The sequence below is a fragment of the Nuphar pumila genome, chromosome 5, assembly GCF_984573655.1.
Source record: "Nuphar pumila chromosome 5, dmNupPumi1.hap1.1, whole genome shotgun sequence".
Taxonomy (NCBI): Eukaryota; Viridiplantae; Streptophyta; class Magnoliopsida; order Nymphaeales; family Nymphaeaceae; genus Nuphar; species Nuphar pumila.
This window is the reverse complement of record NC_143253.1, coordinates 128,541,192-128,567,462: the sequence shown is the minus strand read 5'-3', so window position 1 is coordinate 128,567,462 and position 26,271 is coordinate 128,541,192. Positions and strand designations below refer to the sequence as shown.

Genomic DNA, 26,271 nt, shown 5'->3' with positions numbered 1-26,271 from the left:
CTTATCGACAACTTATTGGATCGTTGATGTACCTGTCCATTACAAGGCCAGATATTGCGCATGCCGTACATTCTGCAAGTCAATTTCAACATGCGCCCACAACCGTCCACATGAGTGCAGTATTAAGAATAGTTCGATATATCAAGAAAACTATATCTAAAGGACTATTCTTATCCTCTTCCTCATCTTTAAGTCTTATTTCTTACACTGATTCTGACTAGGGAGGAGATCCCAATAACCGTCACTCAACTACTGGCTTTTGTGTATTTTTAGGTGATTCTCTCATTTCTTGGCGATGCAAAAAACAACAGAAAGTGTATTTATCCTCTACGGAAGCTGAGTACAGGGCAATGGCTACCACAACCACTGAAGTTGTGTGGATGAGAGCACTACTTTCCGATATGGGTGTTGATGTCTCAGAACCTTCAAAGCTATGCTGTGATAATAAAAGTGTCATCTATATAGCCAGCAATCACACATTTCACGAGCGAACAAAACACATTGAGATGGATTGTCACTATGTTCGCGAAGAATATTTGAAGGGGACCATTACATTGCCATATGTCCAGTCCAAATTTCAGATTGCAGACTTCTTCACCAAAGCTCTTCCACTACCTCAATTTTTGTATCTTCTTAGCAAACTTTCGGTGATTTCCCCATAAGTTTGAGGAGGAATGTTAAAAATAAAATTGTATCCAAATACCCAATAAGGGTATTTTTGTCTTTTATCATATAGTACAGTCCACTAGAGACTGAAATGTAATTTAACATTATAATAAATAAATAAACTGTCATACAGCTTAGGCACAACAGTCATATTTATGACTGTTGGGCACAACAGTAAAAAATATGACTATTGTGCACAACAGTCAAAATATGACTGTTGGGCAGCAGTCCAACTAGACGTTGGACTGCCACCCAACAGTCATAATAATGACTGTTGGAAGGCAGTCCAAAGAGCTGGACTGCCTCCCATGTGTTGGAGTGAGGCTCTATAAATAGAGCCTCACTCCCTTGTTATTCCTCAATGCTTTTAGAAGCATTTGAGGGTTTTCTCTAGAGTTTTTTCCCATCTTATAGGCTTGTATGCCTCTTGTGCTGTTTGGTATTTTTATCTCTTTTGAGATTGTATTTGGTCCATTAGTGACCAACTTTAAGTGAGTTTATTAAATCCCTTTGTTGGCATTGTGTTTGTTTCCCTATTGTTCTATTGTACCTTGTTTCATTACAAATTCATGTTTGTATTTATTATTGAACTTTTTTTTTGAAAATTTATTAAATATTTTAAAATAATTTGAAATGGTATTGTGTGTCATTCACAAGTATGATCTTATGAGATTTTGCTTAACTTGTGTTTGAATTTTCTTTCTTTCTTTACTCTTGATGTATTCTTATGCGAAACCTAAAATAGATTATGAAGTATTAAAAATTATGTGGTTAGGATCTTAGTGATCATGGATACCTTGCTATTTTTGAATTTTGAATAAATAAATTTTATATTGATATATGATCCTTGTGCACTTGTGATTGTCTTATATGATGAATGAGATTATCTATTCATGCATAAGGTATTAAACATGGTTTCTTATGGGAACTATTCACTTTTATAAATGCCTTTTAAATATGTTCTTTTTTTAAAATTATTAAAAATAGTTATGTTATTGGGCATTTATCTTGTTGGCCCTTTTGTGGTCCTTATGATTGTGTTATTTTCTTAGTCTAATGGATCTTTAATGAACATTATCTTACATGTTATGCATGGGACTTAAATATTATGCTTTTTTGCATACTTAGTTTTAATAAAATATTAATTTGAGAATTATGAGAACTTTCTTTGTGTTTACCCTTTGTAGGTGTTATAAGTGTTTCCCTTATGGTTCACTCTAGTAATTGTCCATTATTGATGGACATGCTTGTTCGTAATTAAAGATTCATTGGTGGACATTTTATCTTGTTGCATGATTGTTTTTACTAGAACTTATTTGCATCATGATACCTCACATGAGTTCTAAGTGTTATGTTTCTATTGCATACTTATAATATTCAATAAAATATCATTTTTTTATATTGTGACACTTTTTGTGTAGCCCTTTGTGGGTTTGTGAGAATGTTCCTTAGCGAACATTTTTTTTGTTTATACTCCTAATATTGGTGGACATTTCAGTTTGTGATTAAGGCTCTATAATTGCATTACTTGAGGATTTCCTTGACCTGATTTTTTTTTGTTTTATCAGTTCTTGTTCTTTGGAATGTCTTTCAAGGTTTTTATTATTTGGCTTTGTAAGTCCATTGCTCTTCTTTTGATACATCCATTATTGTTTTTTGGCCTTATCGAGGTGAGTTGTATGCACTTCTATACTGTGGGACCAGAGTTAGTTGTTGATGTGAGTTATGTGTGCACCTTTGTCTTCTTATCAGTATAGATTGCCAAATGATTTGGCTCTAACTAATGGTTGATTGATCTCTAGTTCTATGAGTGTGTTGTATCGCTCATTTGTTTCTTTGTGCACCTCAATATTATGGAGTCAGAGTTAGCCGTTGAGGCGAGTTATGTATGCACCTCATGTCATCTTATTATTTGGCTTTGTAAGTCCATTGCTCTTCTTTTGATACATCCATTATTGTTTTTTGGCCTTATCGAGGTGAGTTGTATGCACTTCTATACTCTGGGACCAGAGTTAGTTGTTGATGTGAGTTATGTGTGCACCTTTGTCTTCTTATCGGTATAGATTGCCAAATGATTTGGCTCTAACTAATGGTTGATTGACCTCTAGTTCTATGAGTGTGTTGTATCGCTCATTTGTTTCTTTGTGCACCTCAATATTATGGAGTCAGAGTTAGCTGTTGAGGCGAGTTATGTATGCACCTCATGTCATCTTATTAGTCTACATTCTCAGGGGTTATGAGTGACGTGTTGTCATTTGCTTTGGGTCCGATTGATAGTTGATTGGCCTATGAACTCGTTGTTGAAAATCCGAGTTAGTCGTTGGGGTGAGTTGTGTGTGCACCTCATTTCATCTTGTCAGTATAGGTATATATATAACTGGCAGGTGATTGACCTTAGTTTCTATGAGTGTGTTTTATCACTCATTTTTTTTTGTGGCCATTGTTACAATATTGGATGCCTGATATCTTGATTTTCCTGTGATGATAATTATGTTTTTGGAACTATGGAGTTTCAAAAGATTGTTAAAATTCTTATTCTTATTCTTCTTGATGGCATTAGTTTGTTTTCATTACTAGCTCTCTTACCTCTTGTGTTTCCTCCTGTTATGCTTCTTATTTAAGTGTCATTTTACGTAAACAAGAGATGTTTTTAAAATGTGGTGAGTTATGTGCACCCATTGGTTATTCACACTTTCTGTATGTTTATTTTGCCCATATGTGGCATTGTGATTATGCTCTTATTCTAATAGCTGATACACTTGTTTAAGTGTCATTTTATATAGACAAGGGATGTTGGTTATTCACACTTTTTGTGTGTTTTTTAGCTCAGTAGTGGCATTGTGATTATGCTCTTGTTCTAGTAGCTGATACACTTGATTTTCGAGGTTTGAAGGTCTAGTGAGATGATTGCTTGTAGTGGTCGAACTATTGTTGATATTTGCAAATATCATTCCTTTTGTTGTGTGGGGTTTTTAAAATCTCTCTATAAAATTTCTAAACTTTTTCTACTTGAATAAAAAAATGGTTATTGATAAAATTTTATGCATCTTATGTGCATTTCATTAATAATATATATTTTTTAAGATTGATGTTTAGTCCTCTTGTGTGAATGAATCCTAATGGGCTGTGATTTGTGAGATTGCTCTATTTCATTATTATGCACATTAAATATGCTTTAATTGCATGTTGGATATATATATATATATATATATATATATATATATATATATATATATATATATGTGTGTGTGTGTGTGTGTGTGTGTGTGTTTCATATTAATTATCTTGTTCACATTGTTGTATACATGAATTTAGTTATCTCCTCTTTTCTTGAGGGTTCTTTTGGATTGTTATTTTTTATATGCATGTTGTCAGTGATGATTTGTTATTTCATTTGAAATGCTTTTCTAAAAATCCTTGGGATATTATTTATGAATAATTGTTTATCTTTTCTTGATGATTTATATGTTCTCTTATGATTAATATTTATGTTTTTTCTGAAAAAAATATGTTGATTTTGGGTTTATGATTTGATTTCATAAAAAATTATCCTTGAGGTATGCTCATCTTATCTTTCTTAATGATTATTTAATGTTTCTCTTGTTCAAAAATATATTTGTTTTAAAAACTTTATAACTATTGGATTAGGATATTTTTCTTTGTGTAGTTGGAACCTTTGTTTTGTTCTTTTTGCATGTTGTTAAAGATGTGATGGATTGAGAAATGAATATCTTTGATGCATTATATCATGAAGATGGAGATAGCCGATGAAGCAGAGTTACCGGAAGCTTCTTAGGTAGGTGGGAAGCTCGCTTTCCGAAAACTCGCTTCGGAAGCACGATACTCCTCGCTTTCGAAATTTCATGGGAATCTCGATTCCCCCACGCTTCTATGCTTCCCACACATGGTCTATGCTTCATATATGCTTTTCTCGCATTTCTTTTCAAGTTTTTCATTTATTTTTTCTCACGCTTTCACTCACTTTCCATGTACTTTCTTTAAATTAGTAATCATCATTGTTAGATTTTAACAAAAATTTAACTCTTTTACTGAAAAATCATGTTTTAGTTTTTATTTGTTTCTTGTTCAATTCCTATTCAATTACCATATTGCTTCATTTTTTTAATATTTTGCTTTTAAATTGATACTTCGCTTCCCGCTTACTGTAAAATTTAAAATGCCTCACTTCTCGCTTCTCGCTTCTCGCTTCTCGCTTCCGCTTCCCGTATCGTTTTCTACATATGCTTCATAGTTTGGCAACCTTGCGATGAAGGCGTCTGGGGACGATCACCAATGAAGACATTCAGATACTGTAAATTCTCTGATGCGACATAAGGATGGAGACTTTCAATGATGACACTTGAAGATTTTGATCTTTTCTGTTGATGCTTTTTGTATTTTCAAACTTTTGGTATATCACACCGTAAGGTTGAGGGAGAGTGTTAAGTTGTACATGTATATATTATGTATTTTCATACATATATATTATTCATATTGTATATATATACACATATATATATGTATATATATTCTATTGATTATTGAATCGTTCACCTTGGCGCCCACGACCGCAACCTCTAAAACAACCTCCCTGTTGAAAGATTTTGCCAAGTCCTCGGCTAGAGTTATTGTTAAAATTGTTATTGGAAGCTGGTTGAAGTTTGCTTCTGGAGCAACATCATGACTAGCCGTGGTGGAATTGTGATGCAGCGGGAATGCCGAAAGTATTCACGAAAAGGTTGCCGACGTGATTGCTTCTTAATCAGCGAGTGAACCGACGTTGTCATGCTATGGGTTGACGTTGGAAAGGTCCTTTCAATGCACGACTGTGCAATACTCGATATCCAATGACACGTAGAAGAGGAAAGGCTTAGATCAATAGATCCGAGCAACAACGTATTAACTGGCTGATGACGTGCAAATTGATAATGATAATAGTAAAGAAACAATAGCTAATAGGAAATAAACAGAATGTCTGGAATAAACAAAATGCTAATAGCCTGTTGTAGGCTGAGACAAACAATGGGGAGAAAGGCTGCAAAACAACTGACGTGAAACAACAAAGAAACAATAATGAAGAAAGGAAGTAATGTCAAAAGAAATAATGGACTGACAGGGCTCACAGGGAATACAACTAACAGAAAATAAAGAATGACAGTAATAGACGTCAGACTGTAAAGGAGAACAATAAAAAAAGGCAAAAAGAAAACTGTTGAAGAAACGAAGAAAGCAAAACTGCGGTTGTGCTTTTTCTGAAAAAGTTCTCTCTGTCCTCTCACGAAACCCTAGGCAGCCTATTTAAAGGACTTCAGTTTGGGATCTGGGTCTCGGGTCCGGACCCAGACTCGAAACATCGTCGGCGTGCTGTTGGGTCTGTGATGCCTGGGCCTGGTCTGCATCAAATTGGCTATGTGTGCTTCCTCTGATAGGAGCATACAATGAAGCTGATTTATGGAGATGGGAGTTGAACGTGTAGACATGGAGATTCTAAAGGCCGCATACTCAGGAGGAAGAGCCCGTAAAATAAACAAAACAAAGTTTTCATCTAAGACAAGTTTGTCTGCCATGACCAGCTAGTGGATGATGTATTTCGCTTTTTGAAAAAGCTCATCAATACTTTTCTCTCATTTTTTGAGTGTATGCAGTTGATCTTTTAACTGCAATATATGAGATCGAGAGTGAGCAATATAGGTTTTTCTCAAGGCTTCCCAGACCTCATCTGAGGTTTTCAAGCCAACGACCTATGTGTGAACAAGTTCAAATAAGGAGGAGATAAGTCAGCTAAGGAGGGGCTAGTCTTGGCGTTGCCATTTGATGAACTCAGGATTGAGTATTTGTTTTTCATCTTGCATAATGAATTTAACTGGGCATGGTTTTGATCCATCAATGAATCCATATAGATCATACAAGATCAATAGTGAGATAAATTGAGATTCCCACAACAAATAGTTGTTTGTAGACAACTTGGTACTCAAAAAATATTGTAAGGTAGTTGGAGTGGGTAAGATAGAATTTATCTCTGAGTTTACGCTCGATGATGATGAAGAAGCCATGATGCTCAGGTGTGTGCTATGAAACCATAAACGAGCGCAATGAATTGAATGACACGCGAACACAAGCACAGTCAAACACATGATTTTAACGTGGTTCAGATATAAATGATCTTACGTCCACGGAACCTTCACCTCAACACTCACACAGGTGAGGGTCGTTCTACATTGGCCACGAATTATGGCATACAAGAGATCACAATTTTTTGGGAGTCTTTGGATGACTCTCTTTGGTAAACATGTGGGTCCCATTAGGACGTTTCTTATGTGAGAGTCCAATAACTTCTTTGACCCAATCTTGATCTTGTTTATCTTCATTTGCTTTCTTGTACTCCTTAATGGAGAGGACTTCTTGTTGAGTGTGGACTTCTGGAATGTTCTTGGTACCAAATCTGGACTCTGATATTGGATCTGGATCTGGTATTCTAACATAAAGTTCTGCCAATGTGGCTGTAGAAATTATTGAGGTGCTGGAAACCTCACAATCTCCTGTTTTGGTACCGCATGCATACCTACTTCCGATTGATCTGTTGGTTTAGCTGCATCAGTCACTGGAAAAAATATAAATGGCATGTTACTGAAGAAAAGAAACAAAAACCATGCATGATCATGTTCATGCTCTGTAGTACTGCAGTCATGAGGTTGCTGTTTTTGTGGTACTTGGAACTTCTTTTCCTCCTTTATTCTGATGCAGGTAATAAACAAAAACTCTTTTACTTCCCTATTCATCTGTTGGTTTAGGGGATCTTGTGAATTCTTGTGTAGGTACAAGTATTGCTCCTGGAATTGATAAAAGCTTTCCACTTTATGCTAGCATTAGTTGATCGCTTCAATGGTTTCCATATTTTTGTTTTCAATTCTAATGTGATTATTGTTGTTGCAGTCTGCTATCCATCGGAGTTTTGCTATTGCAGATAATCTTGGTGAAATTGCAGCAAAGGCTCAGGTTAGATATTGTGCATGAATTTATTTCACTAATTAGTATGAAGTTTCTTTATCATTTTGGTTGACTGTGTCTTAAACTTGGTTTCAGATTCAAACAGTTTGCTTCGATAATCTGGGTCTGATGCTTGCGGCAGCTTTGAATATAATATGCAAGAATAACCAGAGGTTTTTTCCCCTTCTCTTAGTCTTCTTTCAATTATTAAGATAACGATGAAAGATACACTTTTTTTCTCGTCAATTCACACTTTAAACTTGTGTCGATCTTTGAGTAATGTACGAAGCATCTTGTGGATGTGTCATGCATCACCTCATTGATGAGAAGTATCAGCAGCTATTTATTTTGCTTTTACATATGTATCTATGGTTTTTAATCATCTAATGATTGAACAAGTTTCTTATACTTATTGCTTGAATCTTCACCCCTGTGTCATTGATATATACATATATCCTATTTTTCTTCATGATAGAAGATTGTAATCAGTTCTACAGTTTTAAGGCCATGTAGTTGTTCCAAACAAATCCTTAGATCTAACTTCTTTTGGAGTTGGAGGAGATTGGTCAGAGTTACTTGTTCATAAGAGACATAAATAAACTGGTTTGGGGCTATGTTGAGGTCTGCCCAGGCAGCTTCTTGACTATATAGCCTTCAAGTCCATTCAGTTTCAGGCCCAAACATTGTGTCTAATCCAGTCTCAACCATTCTAAAGAATGTTGAAACCATTGCCCATTAAGCAGGTCATAATACATTGGGTCTGGTTGGTCTTGGTTTTAGGCTTTTAGCCCTAAGAATCTATCCTTAGGGCCTGGCTGTTCACTCAGTAGGTCTAAATTTCCCAACCTGACCCATCCCATCAGGCCTGAAAAGTAGGCCCTAACCTGATCAGAAAAGGCAAAGTCCATTTGCCTATGTAATCAAAAGCCCCGACTAGTCCGCCTAGTCAGTCTAGGCTAAGTAAAATGCCTAGGCTTTGCAATTCCTAGGTGGGTACTTTAAAAGGTACCAATTTTGCCGACTAGGCGCCTAGTCGGTGACTAAGCTGCCTAGTCGGTGACTAAGCTGCATCTGCCTAGGCACGAGGGAAGTTTAGTTATATATATATATAATTATATGTATGTGTGCGTGTTTGTGTGATTTGTTCTGTGAAATCATGAAAACATGCTTAGTTATTATATTTATATATGTGTGTGCTACTTTTCTTTTGGGATTTTTCTGTGAAAACATTGAAAGCATGCACATTTAATTTTAATTGATTATGTTTTTTTATATATGTGTGTGTTTGTTTTTGATGAATTTTTCTATAAAAGCCTGAAAGCATGTTTAACATTATGAATTATGTAATATGTTATTTATATATGTATGTGTTATTGTGCTTCTGCGAAAGGTTGAAAGCATATTTTGTTGATTATACTGAATATGTTATGAATAATTGAAGATATATATATATATATATATATATATTTGTGTGTACAATTATATATATGTATATTATGGTTATGTATATTAATATATTTTGTGAAAGCATGTGTAATTTTGTACTTGTGTAATGAAATCATCTTATTAGTAAAAGAATTAAACATATTTTTATGTATATTTTGTGTACTTTTTTATATTTTATTGGGTTACAGACTAGTCCCGCCTAGTCTGACTAGTCCTGCCTAGTCTTTTTAGGGGTCTACCGACTAAGCACCGCCTAGCACTTTTGACTACATAGCCATTTGCTCAATGCTGGGTTATATATTTTGCTGTAATTAAAACTTGTATGCTAGTATACCGATAGTTCTTTTATTTTACTTACTTCCTAGATAGATTGCATCAAGTGTCGGTGTGGTATGTAAGGTTTCTCGCTTGATTGTTCATTGAGCCTTGATTTTTTACACTTCACCTACTAGAATCAGTCTCACGAACCAATATCAGGGAGATCTCTTGGTTCTGTAGCTTCCTTTTAGTTGTTTGGCTCTTGGGCTATGTGTCAGTGAAGAATTTTAGGAGTAAAGATGTTGGTGATAAAATTAAAGTGACATGACTGCTACCAGTGAGGTTTCTACACTTCAAATCTTTGTTTGCTGACTATCCTGATCAGAGAGTGGGGCATTCTTCAAATTACTCAAGCACGCCCCGCATCCTGAACATGGCTGACACTATAAAATGGTAAGGATACAAATAGGTCAGAGTTCTGACCTGGGTCTGACCCAGATCTGTGCCATATTATTAGTCTGGATATGCCCATATATGAATGTGGTTCAGATCCAGAACATACAGGTTTGCAGATTCATTTCTAGATTTGTCCATGCATATAAGGTTGGATCTGTGTCAGCATAAATTCTTACCAACCTGTTTTACCTCTCTGTATGAAAAATCAACAGATATATCCTTGTTACCAGATCCAATGTCACTCGGTCCAGATTTCTGTATGAGATGTAAGTCGGATCTGGAAGCAGGCCCAGGTCTATCATGGACCCACGGAGCTCACCATATCGGACCTGTTTGCATCCTAACTAGATAAGCAGTATTGAGTGGAGTATGAAAGCTAGGGTTTCTGACAAGAACTTCGAGAGGACAACATATTTCAGTTGATACTTCTTTAAAGGACTATAATTCCTTTTAAATACACTACACGTTGACAAAGAAAAGGACATAGAAATGAAAGTAACAAGACTTGGAAAAAATAATGTTAAGTGATCAAGCTACCCTTACTGTTGTTCATTCTTAAAGTTGTTATTGTGGCATGAAATTGCAGTGGAGAAGTCTTGAAAACGATGTGCTATAACTGAGCTAGATCTATGAGTAAAATATTTTTCAGAAAATACGAATGATATTCCTTCGTGATTTTTGTAGTCTTACCATTGAAATCCTGTTCCTGACTAGAATTTCATGCATTATAATTTATTCTTAAACATTTTTAGTGATGGATGCAAAATTGAGAACTTGAAGTGATTATTTATGCATCAGGTGGCTTTACTGACACGGTTTTATCAATGTAGAAGATTACAAACAGTTATTCCTCTGATCATATATCCATCATTTGCTGCATTGGATCTGTATGCTATCTCCCAGGGACTGAAGCATGTGCATCTACAAACACTAACGAAGGTGCTATTCAGTTTCTGCCATTATTCCAATTTGACCAACAACTCTAGCTTTAGCTGATTAATGTACATAAAGACAAAATGGCAAAAAAAAACAAGAAAATAAAAAACATCCCTCAATCTGGTCATATATTTTTAACATTTTCTAACAAGTGTCTGTTAAACTTCTTAGATGTTACATTGTGTATTCAACATCTCTCTAATTTACAACACATTCACACACTAAATGGATACAGCTGTGTGTTACATGGATACAGCTATTTTTGTGAAGATTTTCAATGTGACTACTATATAAGTGAATTGTGTACAGGAGTGAAGATAGATTATCCATGTGTGTGTGTGTGCGTGTGCGATAAATGGGGAGATTTTTTAGTGCACGATGTGTATGCAATATGCATGAATAATCGGTACATGTAACTTTTTCTTTGCAGTGACATACTAACATTTCATTTTCCTGTTTTAAAGTACTGCATTGTAGAATAATTTCTTGTTTTCATGATTTATCATGAATAACAGTATACTTAAACTTTTGTGATAGAGTTCCCTTACCTTCAAAGTTAGGAAATCCATGTCTTTCATAATGGGCTGAGTTAACATAAACAAGCTACTTTTTGTCATACTTACCATAAGCGCACTTATTAAATGGGAATCACAATTCTCAAGAAGTGGAAGTGGTCTGGAGTCACACTTAGCCATGGGAATCGGGATTCCTGAACAAGGGATTCGCAATTCCCATCATATGGGAATATGGCTGCTAATCGAGATTCCCTTGATTGGAAACTCTATTTCCTCTCATGCCTAGGAATTTTAATTTTTTGCTACGGAAATTCTAAATCCCAAATTGAGGGCTTTCAATTCCTTATATAGGAATTTTAATTACTAAAACTTAGGTAAACTATTTTGCATGTGCTAAATTGAAAACTTTAAAGGCATAAAAAAGTAACCTTTTTCTAGGCATGCTCTTTTTTCTCGTGTAAATCATTTTAAAAGAAACAGTATTTATGTCTTTTTTCTATGCCCTTTCAAAAGTAAGGATTTTTCAATTTAGATTGGCATTGAATATCATTTCATATGTATGGAATTATATAACATTGTCCACCATTGGCATACGTTTTTTTATTAAATATCATATAATAGGTGGCTTATATTGTTAGGCTTAGTTGAAGTTCCTTAGAATTTTAATATAGGAATTACTTGCCATAAATATTTTTTATTATTTTAATATTTTGTTTTCAAACTCCAAAATAAACTTATTAAGTTGTTTTTAAACGTCTTGTGCTTCTATTGGTGTAATGTGTTATTCTCTTAAATGATCTAGATATTTAATAAGATTTTGTAGTTGTTGATTATAAATGTCATTTCTTAACTATTCATTAATATGTTTCTCTCCTCCTCAAAAAACTTCATTTCTTAATTTTTTTTCTTGAATCCGTCATTTTATCAGTATTTCCCACAATTTTATATACCACTTCCTACTTGCTCCCTGCTTCCCAATTCTTTTAAAAATTTTGAATGACTGCTCCCCATGTTCGATTCCCACTCTAGCAACTATGTTTTTTGTTTTATATATAGAAAAAAGTGAAGGGAATAGACTCACTCTCTTCTCTATATTGTAGAAGTTTATGATAATGTGTCAGAAAACCTAAGGTGTATGAGCTCAACCTCAATTTGGGTATGCAGGATAGGCTAGAGATTATAATAAATAAATGGATTCAATCTGGATTGGTGCCTTCGCCAGGTCAAGCAAGCAGTGAAGAAGACAATAGCATGTGGAGAAAAGGTGACTTGCTCTGGAGCTACATTTTCATTGCTTGTCAGCATAGTTTACTTTATAAATTAAAAGGATAATGGTAGGGTTGTCAAGGGGTTGGACCTGGGTGGATCTGTGGATCTGATCCCAGATCTTGACTTTTAGGTGATGGAATCCAACCAGCTCTTGTTTAGGCAGGACCAGATCCAGGTCTGGTTTCAGATAGTTAGGACCAAACCTGGTAACATCTCCATTTTAAAATATTTTATATGTAAAAATTCTGAATCTCTTGGATCAGACTCGGATCTGGTTATAAACTTTCAAACTGGACCCAGGTCCGCTACTATTTAGATTTTATGAGTCTGACACAATTAGCTGATTGGGCCTACCTTAGTAGGTCCAGATCCTAATATTGTTGGGTCAGTATCGGGTCTAGTCGGTAAGACTTGACCTGTTGACAGGCCTATATGTTGGCGATGACACTTACAGATGGTTAATGGGCTTTGGATCAGACAGCAAACAATGGGCAATCAGAATTGGATGTGTTGATCCTAAGGAACCCTCTCCAAAGTTTTTAGAGCAAGCAATGCAGTCCCTGAGACCGCATGACATGTACTTCATCTGCTTGGAGACCACTCACCGGGGCTTAGCACGTAAACAAGTAAATATCATTGATAAATTTTCACACTGACATGCATAAGGACACAACTTTTTATTAATATCATAGCTCACTCAATTTGGATTATATGTTGCAGGGTTGTGTGCTACTTTGTCTGCATGAAAAGGCTTGCATTGCAGACATCCTTAGGGGCATGTTGGAGGTGAGCTAAAAACCAACATCTACTTTCATTTTTCATTCCAGTGATTACCAATGTGATCCTGTTTACAGGCATGTCACGTTCGTGAAGCTCTCTTGCTACGAAGAACCGAGGCATTACTGGGTGGAGCTTCACTGTGTGCCAGGGAGCAGTCAGCGAGAACCATATGTTCTGGTGGTGGTCAAGATCTGGAATTTGACATCAGCTCCAAGGATTGGCTTAAGATGGTGGAGGAGGGCAGGAAGTTTGCAGATTGTGAGGTTGGTTTAGTGATAGAAGGAATGAAGAAATCTGGCTGGGCTGTGAAAAACGTACTGTTGAACTCCCTAGAGCGGATGCGGTTCAGCTTAGAAATTTGAGTGCTACGACACATATTTTTTCCATTATCATTCGGAAGTGTTCAGGGCCTTTAGGAAAATGTAGCCATTGGCACTTCCGAGTGGTGGTCTTTATTCCTCCAGATGATGGAGAACTTGGTGCAGACAATGGTCGCAGTGTGACAATCTGATCAACTTACTGATCCCCAGTGATTTTCCTACACCAGCTGCATGGATGTGCTTAATGCACAGTTGCTGCTCCTATGCCATTTGAGGGGGGAATGAGGGGAACAAAGAAAAATAAAGAGCAATAAGAAAAGGTGTGTTAAGAGGTCCCGTATTGGAATCTCAACCGCGTCTACTCAGCTTGGCTAGCGGGGAAGAGAAAGAAAAGCAAAGTTGTGGATACCTATTCAGTGTGGATTTAAAACATATCCTTTTAGGCATTTTATTTATGAACTATGCATGTCATTGAGGCCATCCACAGGGGTTGTCCTCGTTTTCGGCTGATTATAACCACAAAGAATAATACCTAAAGTATCATGAAATGCTTCTGCTTATGATAAGTGTTGCTGTCACAGGCGTTCCGTTTCATTTTATGTTGGTACTGGTATGACAAAATGTGGATAAGGAAAATTCAGTTTAAAGTAAACCCTTATGTTCTAGATGTACTGAAAATATGCCTCTGATGGCACTCACATAGTAGCCCTAATCTTGTAGTTTGTCATTTTACTTGGGAGAGCGCTTGTGTAGCGTAGAAACAGCGATGTTTTCTTGTGTCATATAGATTACCAATGAAACACGGGAGTCTCTTTCTGCAATGAGAGAGACCCGTCTTTCAACAGGAAGCCAAGTCCGACGGGGGTGGTTGGACTTCATTTTCACTTCTGACAATGCGCATGGGCCCCTTTCCATGCATTGCAAATCAAGCCCATTGAGATCCCGTGTGGGTTTTACTGCTGGGTCTCCTGCCAAAAGGGAGTCCGACCTCTCCTCCACGTGAATGCTTACCATGGAAAAGGTGGTTGGACCGCCGGAGTGTTGTTTTGAGGGGTTAGTTTTTTCGGAATACAACCCTCCCCCCCCAGCTTTCGCATCACTCTGGTCGGGCCTATGCAAAAGCCTCTTTCTCTGCGGAAACCATCAACATCCTGTGCAACGCAAACCGAAGTGTGACAGCCTTTTTTCTTCACTCTTGTCTTGCATGGAGAGGGAGTTTGGTGGGTTGTTTGGGTCTCGTGTCACACACAGCTTGCCTTAGAAGCGAGGAACTAAGTAAACCTAGTGGAAGGAAATTTGAGGTAGTGCATATCTCATGCACGCTTAGCATGAATTGTCTGTAGCAATAAAACTGAACGGGTTGATAGTGCGGCGATGCCAAAGCTTTTAATATATAAATGTTCAAGTGAACGAAGGATGGGTGTGTCACCTTCCTATGATGAGTGCACAAGCAATCAAAGGTTGTAGAGTCAGTTACGCATCCGAATAAGCATCACGAACATTATAGTGAGCATCAAGTTCCTGAGATGCATCAAAGGAGGGTCATATTATGTTTTAGTACCTGCAACCCCCCGAAATGCAACGCATGCCCTCACAAAGATCCCACGCTACGATGGATAAAACCTTTCGGCCCCAGCCTAAGTCAATTGCTAGTATACCATAGTAAAACTCTCATGCCAAAAAGAATCTTCATCGCTCAACATGCACTTGTTGAGCCCCTCGCAGGGTTGTGAGGTTGGGCGGCAAAGCGATAAGAGCGGGCCCTACGCATGCCTAAGATGTTTATGAAGAATTTATGCTATAATCCAAGCAAGATGACACCCAGAGGGTTAGGGGTTAGCCACAATTTTATGCCATTGGAAAAGCGACAGTAGGTTGGCAGACATAGTTCAGCACCGCCAAAGTCTTTTTGTGAAAGGCAAGCTGGGGTTAGACATACTCCTACCAGTTAGGGTTTTAAACTGATTTTATTTGTATGTATTTTTTGGTTTTTATTTCTTTATAAAAATGTAATAATTTATTTTTAAATTTATTCATTATCACTTATTTTTTAAGCCCATGCTGGAGTTGATTTCCGCCGCTTTTTGAACTCGATCAGCCTAACAAAACCCACCCACATCTGAAGTCAGTGCGATCTTATTCTTCCTTTCGTTCCCGAAAAAAAGAAAACCCAGTTTGGGTTGGGGCCAAGATTTGATGGCTCCATATGATCGATACGTGTACACAGATAATTGCAGCATGAAAACCAACTTTTAAACTTTAAAGCAAAGCCATTAACAACCATAAAATTTTACAAATTATGCGTCGTACGTACTCATTCTCTCCCTTTTCTGGTAAGATATACAATCAAACCAAAAGGAGTAACCATACTTAATTCCTTCACATGTATGATATGTATATATAAATATACAAAAAAGCAACACCAAATCAAGCCGAGTCCAAGCACCCAACGTGATTCAGAGCTAAGAGACCATCAAACCCGACCCATCACCATGATTAATAACACCTCATTCTCGTGATTGCCCCCGTTTGAAATTTTGGACCCAAATTTAAGGTGGAGACCTTTAAAGACCCGATCCGAATAATAATAGGCTCAACTTACCTTTCTTCACCGCGACGGTCCGGCGTTGCTCGGCGAGAAGCTCTGCACGACCTGCGCCGCGTAGGACGCGGGCTCGGCCTGAGCTTGGGTCCCCTCGGGCGCGGCCTCGCTCACCCGCCACACCTTGACCGACTTGTCGAGGCTGCCCGTGTACAGTATCCACCGGCGTTCGTAGAGGGAGGGCGCGCCCTCGCGGTCAGCCTCGACGGCCATGCACTTGACGGGGCCGTCGTGGCCCTGCAGCACTGACAGGCACGAGTGGCCCTCCCCCTCGTCCCGCCTCCACACGCAGATGGTCTTGTCCGCGGAGCCGCTGAACACGAGCGACCCGGCGACGGTGAGGCAAAGCACAGCGAGCTTGTGCGCGCGCAGCATCCCGCCGTGCGACAGCCTCTCCTTCTCCCAGAAGTTGATCATCCCGTCGGACGACCCGCAGTAGAGAACCGAGGACGCCGGATTCACGGCGAGAGCGGTCACCGCGCACTCCTGAGACAGCAGCGTCTGCACCAGCACGTGCTTCGTGCCCTTCCCGGTCTGCTCCCCGCGCCACGCCTTAACCGTGCCGTCGGCAGAGCCGGTGAACACCAGCCCGTCGAAGGCCACCACCACCGAGTTGACGGCGTCCTCGTGAGCGGCGATCGATTCCAGGCACTTGGAGTCGGCCAGTCTCCACACCTTGAGCGTCTTGTCCCACGACCCGGAGTAGAGCAAGCCTTTGTCCTCAGCGATGCTGAGGCAGGAGATCGCGTCGTGGTGCTTGATCCAGAGCTTGCTCTTGTTACGGCGGACCTCAACGTAGTTGCTGGGGTTGAGGGAGCACTTGAGGAGAGCCCGCGTCGTGGGGAGGGTGCCCACCCGCTTGTGAACCCCGGGTTTCTTCGGCGACCCTCGCCATACACGGATCCGACCGTCCTGGTGGCCCGTGAAGATCTTGTCCCCGGAAATGATGATGGCCTTCACCAGCCCGCTGTTGGACTTGAACCCACCGTACTCCTCCCGGTTCTTCCAGACCCGGATGTTCTTGCTGTCCGACCCGGTGTACAGCAGGTCGCCCAAGGCGGCCAAGGAGTAGATGTGGCCCTCCTCGCGGACCAACGAGCCGATGAGCCCGTGGGCCTCGTGGGTGCCTTCCTCGCGGGTCGAGGAGGACTGGGTGAAGGGGGTGTTGGCGGATTGGTTCCATGGGGACATGACGAAGGGCGAGCCCGACGACCCCTCGTTGCGGTCGGAGAAGTAGCCGTGGCTAGAGGTGGAGACGCTGCTTCGGCGGGGGTCGAAGTCGTCGTCGTCGTTGACGGAAGGTACGCCGGGGTCGGAGTGGAGGTAGTTGCCCCTTGGGGGAACTGTCTTCGGGTCGGGAGCGGTGTACGCCATCCCGGCTGTGTCCTCTAGCATTCTTTGTTTTACATGCACCGAGAGACAGCCACTCCGTTGGTGATCTCCTATCCTTCGTCTTCTTCCCTTCTCTCTCGCCCTCTTACTCTCTCTTTCTTTTCTCTGTTTCTGGTTTTTTTTCTTCTTGGGTGTGTGAGGGAGATGAGATGAGAGAGGAGGTAGGGAATGGACGAAGGGAAGAGAGAGCGTCTCGCGAGCGAAAAGAGGTTTGAAAGGTCTGGGCCGGGTGGACTGCGTAGGGGTTATGTATAAACAAAATGGGGCGGGACGCAGCGAAGATCGACGGGTTGTCGATGGGACACGTGGACGGTGGTTGAGATCGCATTCCTTGTGGCAGAAGCAAAGCCTTGCACCTGAGAAAGCGCTGAGCCGTTCAACCGAGAGAACGTCGGGGCGTGCAAACCGGGTCAGAATCGGATATAGGGCATTTCAAGGAGGGGATCAACGGGTTGGGTATGGATCTGGGTTTTGTACTAAAAAAAGAGATCCGAATAACAATCGGGGTCAGACTCATAGGGTCTGAATCGGCTGATTAGTACATGAAACCAGGTATGCATGGTTTATGAATACATAACAAACCCGTGTCTGACCAGTGTTTTCAATTAAGATCCACAATCTAAAAAATAAAAATATTATTTTAGCAGGCATGATTTGGGCTTGGTTTATCTTGTCCTCCCTCATAGGACCCTTTGGTTTTTTAATTTCCTATAAGGTCTCAATATCAGACACCATCATATGGCATATGATGAGATTCATCATACATTCGATCCTAGCTATCTAGCGCTGAGCCGTTCAACCGAGAGAACGTCGAGGCGTGCAAACCAGCGTCCTTGTTCGGCTTGTAGTTCGTATAGCTGGTGAGCCGAGCCATGAACAGTTCATTTAGCTTAAATGAGTAGAGCCCTAAAATAAAGTGTTTGGTTCAACTCGACTGGAGAGAGCTTATATATAAAGTGTAATATATAAAAATACATATTCCATGCATAAATAACATAGAAAGCTCATGTTCAGCTCGTCTCATTCGGGGAAGAGCCAAGCTCGACTCGACTAAATAATGCGAGCCAAAACACAAACAAGCCAAGCCCAAACATGCCCTGCTTGGTTCATTCCACTAGTGTACCAGCCTTATTCCTAGCTGTCCATTTAATGGCTAAGATTAACCCACCTTTTCATGGATATGAAGTAATTCTAGCCATTGCTAGAATCCACAAAGATCCTTTAAAACTATGTCAATGTCAGATGATAGGATCTTTAGCCCACAAGCGCTCCACTCTTCTGGTAAGGGCTACTTGTGAATGTCACCAAGTTCATGGGACATGCAAGTTCCAAACCTAGGGGTGCAACTCTTGTTGCAAATTCAATGTTGGGCATACTTATTGGTTGGTAGAGGGGACCTCAAGGGTTTTAGGGGCCAGCCAATGTGCAGTCAGTGATTGGGGTTTTTCATTGAATTATCCAAAAATTAAGAAGATAGGATCCTTAATTTTTAAACACTATATATAATACTAAAGCCTACGATAAGACTAACTGGATTAAGCAAGCTAGACCACTTTGTTTAAAAAACATTTACGAAAAAAAGAAACAGGTCATATTCAAGTCTGATCCAAGTGTGGTTGGTGACCGTCAAAAAACCTTGGTATCAAGATTTTCTGGGAAGGGAAAATTTGAGAAAATCAAAATGTCTGTTCTATGAAAGAAAAATAAAAAGTTTTTTTTTTTTTTTATCATGAGAAACTCTCACAGACGCAAGAAAAACCCGGGGTGGGGCCCCATGACCACCCTGCTTTATGTGGCCCACCTCTGAACAAACTTAAAAAGTACTCAAATGAATGTTATTAGGCAAAATTTAAATCTTAATAAATACACAAAACATCATGATTTTCTCGACATGGAAAATTTGACATAAGTAAAACATAAACATATTATAATCTTTGAGTGTTATCATCAGAAACGAGAATTGTGTAAAAAAACAGGTTACATGTTGATATATTTTCAAAATACCGCTCATATTAATTTGTGATTGTTAATAAACACCCCACAATTAGGACATCTAACCAGTGTTACCATTCAAAATGGATCCAATTAGCTTACCAGACCTTAGGAACAGGTAAAAGGGGGCCCGTTTATAACTCTTCTTTGTACCACCTCATGGGGAGATGGTTTATGTTTGGGAGCTGGTTTTGGAGAGGAGTTGAGTGAGATGATAGGAGTGGAGCTGAAAATGAGAGATAAGACTGAAGTTGTCAACTAAGTCTTTGTGAGGATGTAGTTGAAATTACCAGCTTTAACACCATTTTCATCTCTCAAAACAGGGTTTCCAAACACCTATAGGATTAGGTGGCATTAATTATACCGTCACTAAATACCATCGCCCCTCCCATATCCGGCTGTAGAGCCTTAATTCCACCAACCATCCTTTATTTCTTTGTCTGCTCTAAAAATGGCTCCTGAAGGCCAATATCTGGGGCCATCAATGGGGAGTTGAGATCAAAGGAGCAGTTGCATCTCTTGCTAGTCCTAACATAGATAGAGTGGTAAGAACTCCACTTTGGGAAATAATGAATATGCTGTTTTTTCATTTTTGTGTGTGGATCAACCTTATAGATGTGATATTCATTGTTAAGTAGAAAACAGGTTTTGTACCATGTGTTTGCAACATGCAAGCAGGCTTTTCAATGGATGAAAAATCAATGGCTCAAGAAATATAGAAATTTTAAGGCTCAAAAACCTTGTTTTTGTATTGGGAAAATATGATTCAAAAGTGTGATATCCTTATGAGGTTAGATTGAGTGGATACTACTTGTACCTATGATTTTCTAACAAAATTGTAGAGATAATATTGACAGATGAATTAGTAGTTGTTCTTGTTTATTTAGTACCTTTAGTGATTCTTGTGATGTTCTTTGGATTATTCACAAGCCGTATTCAAGTTTTGATTTGTGCAACCTCAGCTGCAGGTTGATTCATAGAATGACATCATTGAGTGGGTTTTCATTTAAATAAATAATAAAATAATACTTTGAATTTCAAAGAGTCGTTTGAATTGATTTAGATTCAAAATTAAGTAATCCCATGAATCTTGATCCAATAATTAATTTATGGGTCATGTCCCCTCTGATACCAAAAACCGGGCCTAACTCTTCACTCACCTGCTTCTGTAGAACAATATCTCGCAACCTAAACCTAGGTGAAAATATTTGATCCTAGAGAACCATCACAGGTACGGCAGGCCTATATTTGAACGATAATGTATCCTCCTCTCTAATGTGTGTGTCATGTTTGTACTCCCAAAAATCAAGTTAGGAAAATCTACTGCTAGCTAAAATGTTTGGTTTTAGGAAAATATCAGGAAAATTGTGGTATGTATAATAAAAAATGTTTGTGCAAAAATGTAAAGAACATATTAAAATACAAGAATAATAAGAGTTCTGTTAGCGTCACTATCGGGGATAAGACGTGATATGTGGCACAAACACGGGCAATCCAAGCCTCAAAATTAGCATGGTTGTGATAATAATACGGTACAACGACATAAACAAATTGTTGGGATGTTAGGTTCTGATGTCGCCAGATATCGAATTCCCAAACAAGCACTTTTCGACAGTGAGTGAATGACAAGGACACGTACCCAATGCTTTTGGTGGTAATCCTTTATGTCATGCTTGTGAATAATCTATGTCACAGATGGGATTTTTTTTTTTTTTAAATGAGACACCTGGACATGTTTTTTAATTAGTCTTTTAATCAATATAATTTATTGAAATACTGTTGAAAATAATTAAAAACTATTTAAATGTTAAAATAATGTCTGTGTGCATATCAAGATCGTATCATTTTGTCCCATTCTTGGCACCTAAATATGGCATAAGATCGTTGCAAAAAACGCCTAGGTGAATCCCTGATCATGCGAAAGCGGCCCACTGCAAGAATAAGAAAACCCATGAGTGTGAGCATGCTTTAATATATATATATATATATATATATATATATATATATATATATATATATATATATATATATATATATATATATATATATATATATATAGAGAGAGAGAGAGAGAGAGAGAGAGAGAGAGAGAGAGAGAGAGAGAGAGAGAGTAGGTGGTAGCTGCCTACCACTTTTTTAGACTACCGGCAACCTATTAGGACTTTCAAGGGTTTTTCAATATTTTCTTTAAATCTTGCCGTACAGATGTGTTCTACATACTTGATTTTATAGGAATCAACTCTTGAATCGTCTGATTCTGACATGTAGGTAGGTTTTTATAAGATTTAAAAATTAACGGGTTTAGATTATCATAAATATTCAGGATTTAAAAAATCATTTTTATTAAGAAGCATGATCCAAATATCTTTTCTGACCTACTGACAGACTACTGTAAGTGAATAGGTGTTTTTTGCAAATCTAACCATGCATATGTGTTCGGCATGGTAGATTTGCTAGGAAACAATACTTTGACCATATTTTTTTATAAGAAATATGTTTTTGAGCCTTGAATATTTATAAGATCTTTGAAGCATCGATTTTCAAACCTTATAAAAACCTATATTTAAATAAGACTATCCAATAGTCTATTCCTATAAAATCAAGCATGTACACGTCTATATGGTCAGATTTAAGGAAGGCAAGAGAAAACCCTTAAAAAGCCTAGTAGGCTTGCAGTAGGCCAAAACAGTGGTAGGCAGCTGCCATCTACTATATATATATATATATATATATATATATATATATATATATATATATATATATATATATATATATATATATATATATATATATATATATATATATAGCGGGGATTTCATCCAAAATGAAATATGTGAAACTGTGACGAGACGATGCTCTTGGCTTTATGACCTTGATGTGTTATATATATATATATATATATATAAAGAGAGAGAGAGAGAAAGAGTATATTGTGGTTTTGTACTATGATATCATCTGGTGTACATAACTTTTTGCATAGATCTAGCCAATAAACGGTATATCTAACCATGCAAATGTGTTTAGTACGATTTATTTAGTATAAAAAAGGTTTTATCGTGTTTAATACACTATAAGACTTTATTTTTGAGACAGTCAAAATCAACGACTTACCATTCATGAAAAGAAGGGTAGTTTAAAAATAACATAAACCATCATATTTGGGCCAACTTTAACACATGAAAATAATAAATAAAATATGCTAAAGCATGGTCCAATATTTAGATCTTACTTTTAAAGCTTAAATCTGTGTAAATCAAGTGTACCAACATAAACAGTACCACCATAGAAGTATATATATATATATATAGTTTTGTATCATGATTACATATGGTGATAAGTTTTTATTACATCTATTACATCATAAGATATTTTTGGGACAGTGAAAATCAATAGCGCACAATTCATGAAAATATGGGTGGTCTATAAATGATACAAAACATCACATTTTGGAGACAAAAAAACTCACAATTCATGAGATTTTGCATTTGGAACTTATATTTAGTGCTATTGAAAGCACAAAACTCTTGAGCTGGGACTCAATCTGACCACATAAATATATTCAACATAGTTTGTTTGCTATCGTTTCTATCTAAAGACGTGATTTTTTGAGTCGTAACATTTTAGTGCATGGCGGGTCGTTGATTTTTATGCTCCTAAAAATATGCTTGCATGTCAAAATCATATGACTTAAAGCTCATTTTTTACTAAGCAAACCTTGTAAATGACATCCATTATATATGACGCATCTCTGTGAAGAGTGGATAAAGAATGTGGGCCCCAGCTCGATTCCCTTGAGATCAAATTTGCAACAGGTAGGATCAGCACGGTGGGGGCCAGTCCGCCTTTTTATGCTGAACCGCTATAAGTTGGGGTCAATTAGGTGTGGATTTTGGTGGGTTCCTCATTATAAAATAAAAATAAAAATAATGAAATAAATAAATTATACATTGACACGTGTGTTCTATAGTGTTTTTGCCCTTGATGACTTTATCTACTTACTAAAGTACAAAAAAAAGAAAAAGAGTAGCTATAAATCCTTGAATTCTTGAATCAGTAGTAGTTACAAGCCTGTTCCCAAACATGTTGAGGAATCAGGCTTAGTTACAAGCCTGAATAGTTGAAGGAATTTTTTATGCTTCCAAACAAAACAGGGAGTCCATAACTCCTCCCAAATCCATTTCTCCTGAATTCCATTAGTTCTACTCTCTCCACTCCTTCAACTCCCTCCAACACGGGTTCCCAAACATAAGATTAATGCTCTTCTAGATAGTGGTGTTGGGGGTTGGTTTATGGAGTTTCCGTCACCATAGGCTGTTTGGGTGCACTTATATTTGTCAAATCTGAGAGATGAAATGGGAGTTGCTCCTTCAATCTCCCAAATCCCGCTACATCCAGGAGTGGATGTAGTTGCCAAATCCGATAGTTCAATTAAATATTTGGTCTTCCCATCTCTTAAGGTCCTCTCACATAAAATATTTGCTCTTATGTGGCAGTTTGATAGTTGTACCTGAGAATAATATGTTCAATGCAGTCAAAATCTCAAAATTGTCAGCCAAACAGACAAAGGATTTGATAAATCCTATTTCTCAAATCTTGGACTTGAAAAATCCATCATTTGTCATCTCAACACTAAACACAAGATTCCAAACAAAGCTTAAATGACCTCGTTGAATCCATCTGTAGGGTCAGATTTGGTGAAAACCACTTGCACCAATGAGATCCCAAAAGAGGTAAGACCATAGGGGATGAGTGGAACTGGGTTGGACTCAGTAACTGAGGATAACTTGGTATTTCAATGAAGCTATGTCCGGGACTACTTGTGATTGAAAGGCTTGACCCTGCCACATGAAACCCAGCCTGATAAGTCTTGAGCCAGGCCGGGCTTTCAGCGTGTCTAGACCTAGGTAGGGCCCCACCAGGCCCTGGTCAGGCCAACCCTGATCTTCACCGGTATAATAGGTTGTCAACGGGTTAGGTATCCAACCCATCATGGTGTACCTGAACTTGGCCAAATAACAAGTTGTCAGATCAGGGTTGCGGGTTTTGTCAGGTTAAAAAAATGAAATCTAAAACCTGAATAAGGTAATATTTTTTAGGAGCTTACTTTTACTGAAAATACATACAAGACACTCGAGTTGGGTCGGATACCCAACAAAAATCATAATCCAAACCAAACCCAAATATTACTAAGGTCGGATTTGGGTTGACCTGAATAATATTGTGGTCCACATTTTTATGCCCATACCGGGTACCGGGTATTCGGGTTCGTGTCGGGTCCCATACCCGATGCGAACCATATAGACTCTAGAACTTAGTTCAACTGCCCGAAGCCAAGTTGTTAGACAAGAGAAGGAAGCTAGGAGCCTAGGAGGGAACGAGAAACCAAACCAACGTGAAAAATATCGCAGTATTATCAAAATCACAAAAAATATTGAGATATTCGTCAACAGTTCAAAAACGTTCAACATATCGTGACATTTTGAAAAGACACGGTATTTACGTTTTTTTCGCAGCCCTATATCCTGAAAAACTGTCTTTTTTGTATTTTATTTCTTTTGATATTTTTAGTTCTTATCTCACGAAAATTTGGCTGCCGTTATTTTTCCGTTTTAATGATCCGAAATTCCAAACCAAAGTATACAACGATTCAACGAAACTGCAAAAGCATACTGCAACCTCTCTTGATCTCTTTGCAATTCTCTTCACCCAAACACCAAGCGTTTCTTTCACCGATCTTGACAAGTTGTATGCTCCCGTTTGGATTCAGGAAGTTCAGTGGAATTAGAATTCTGTTGCACTGGGTTCTTGTTTGTGGCTGAAAAGTAACAGACGGATTGAAATGAATTCCAGTTTACACCAAATTCCCTCAATCCAAACATGCTTAAAAGTAACGGAGCGAAAAACTGCCGATCAGACTGCCGCGTACCTTCTGTCAGAAACCCTAACCCTAGTCCTATCATTGTTGTTCAGTAAGAAGGCCAAGGAGGAGAAGAAGAAGAAGAAGGACGAGGAAACTCTAGGGTTTCTTCTCATCCTTTTCGTTTATACTTTGATAGAGACGCCTCTAGTGCAGTAGGTGGATCCGTGGACAGAGAGGGAGAGGGAGGAAGATGAAGGGGATCTTCAAGTCGAAGCCGCGAACCCCGGCTGAGATCGTCCGGCAGACGCGCGAGCTCCTCGTGTTTGCCGACCTCTACTGGGAGTCGAAGGAGGCGAAGAGGGAAGAGGGAAGAGAAGGTAACCGATTTTTATCTCCAACGTTCTTTTTTCTTTTGTTTAATTTGTTTTGGTTGTTCCCGATGCGAAGTTTGAACGAGGATTCTTAATCGATCGGTGCTGTAACCCTAATTTATCTGAATTTTGGGCGATTTGGTTGCCTGCTTTGTGTTCGTATGATTTCTGTGATTTTTGTATGTTGATTTTGGAAAGTGCAGTTCCTAGGGTTTTGTATTGTTGGTTACGAGTGAATTAGTTCAAAAATTGTCCCGTTTTCATTTTGTCAATTTGGAATTAGGATATCGAACTTTTTTCTTTTGGTGGAATTTGGATTATAGTGGCTTGAGCTTGGGAATGTAGCTTTGTCAATGGGAAACTTCGCTTTTTTCTTCTCTTTGAAGGGCTTACTTAGATCTTACGTCCCTTTCTGAATTCT

The 26,271-nt window shown here is 38.4% G+C and overlaps 1 protein-coding gene and 1 pseudogene across 2 annotated transcripts in view; one reads left to right on the top strand and one right to left on the bottom strand.

The window, feature by feature from the left end:
• RUS4 (root UVB sensitive protein (Protein of unknown function, DUF647)) overlaps positions 1 to 14,209 on the top strand; it is a 34,278-nt gene extending 20,069 nt beyond the window's left edge. The window contains exons 4-10 of one of the 2 annotated variants that reach the window (XM_090006729.1): positions 7,600 to 7,662; positions 7,750 to 7,826; positions 10,647 to 10,752; positions 12,429 to 12,528; positions 13,011 to 13,159; positions 13,254 to 13,319; positions 13,388 to 14,209. In XM_090006729.1, the coding sequence (XP_089862855.1) occupies positions 7,600 to 7,662; positions 7,750 to 7,826; positions 10,647 to 10,752; positions 12,429 to 12,528; positions 13,011 to 13,159; positions 13,254 to 13,319; positions 13,388 to 13,675 (849 nt within the window). In that variant the 3' untranslated portion in view covers positions 13,676 to 14,209. Of the gene's footprint in view, positions 1 to 7,599; positions 7,663 to 7,749; positions 7,827 to 10,643; positions 10,753 to 12,428; positions 12,529 to 13,010; positions 13,160 to 13,253; positions 13,320 to 13,387 lie in introns of both variants that reach the window. The other variant, XM_090006728.1, reaches the window with a different exon arrangement.
• A 1,699-nt stretch (positions 14,210 to 15,908) lies between these two features.
• LOC149838660 (protein JINGUBANG pseudogene) lies at positions 15,909 to 18,078 on the bottom strand (annotated as a pseudogene).
• Between the last annotated feature and the right edge of the window lie 8,193 nt (positions 18,079 to 26,271).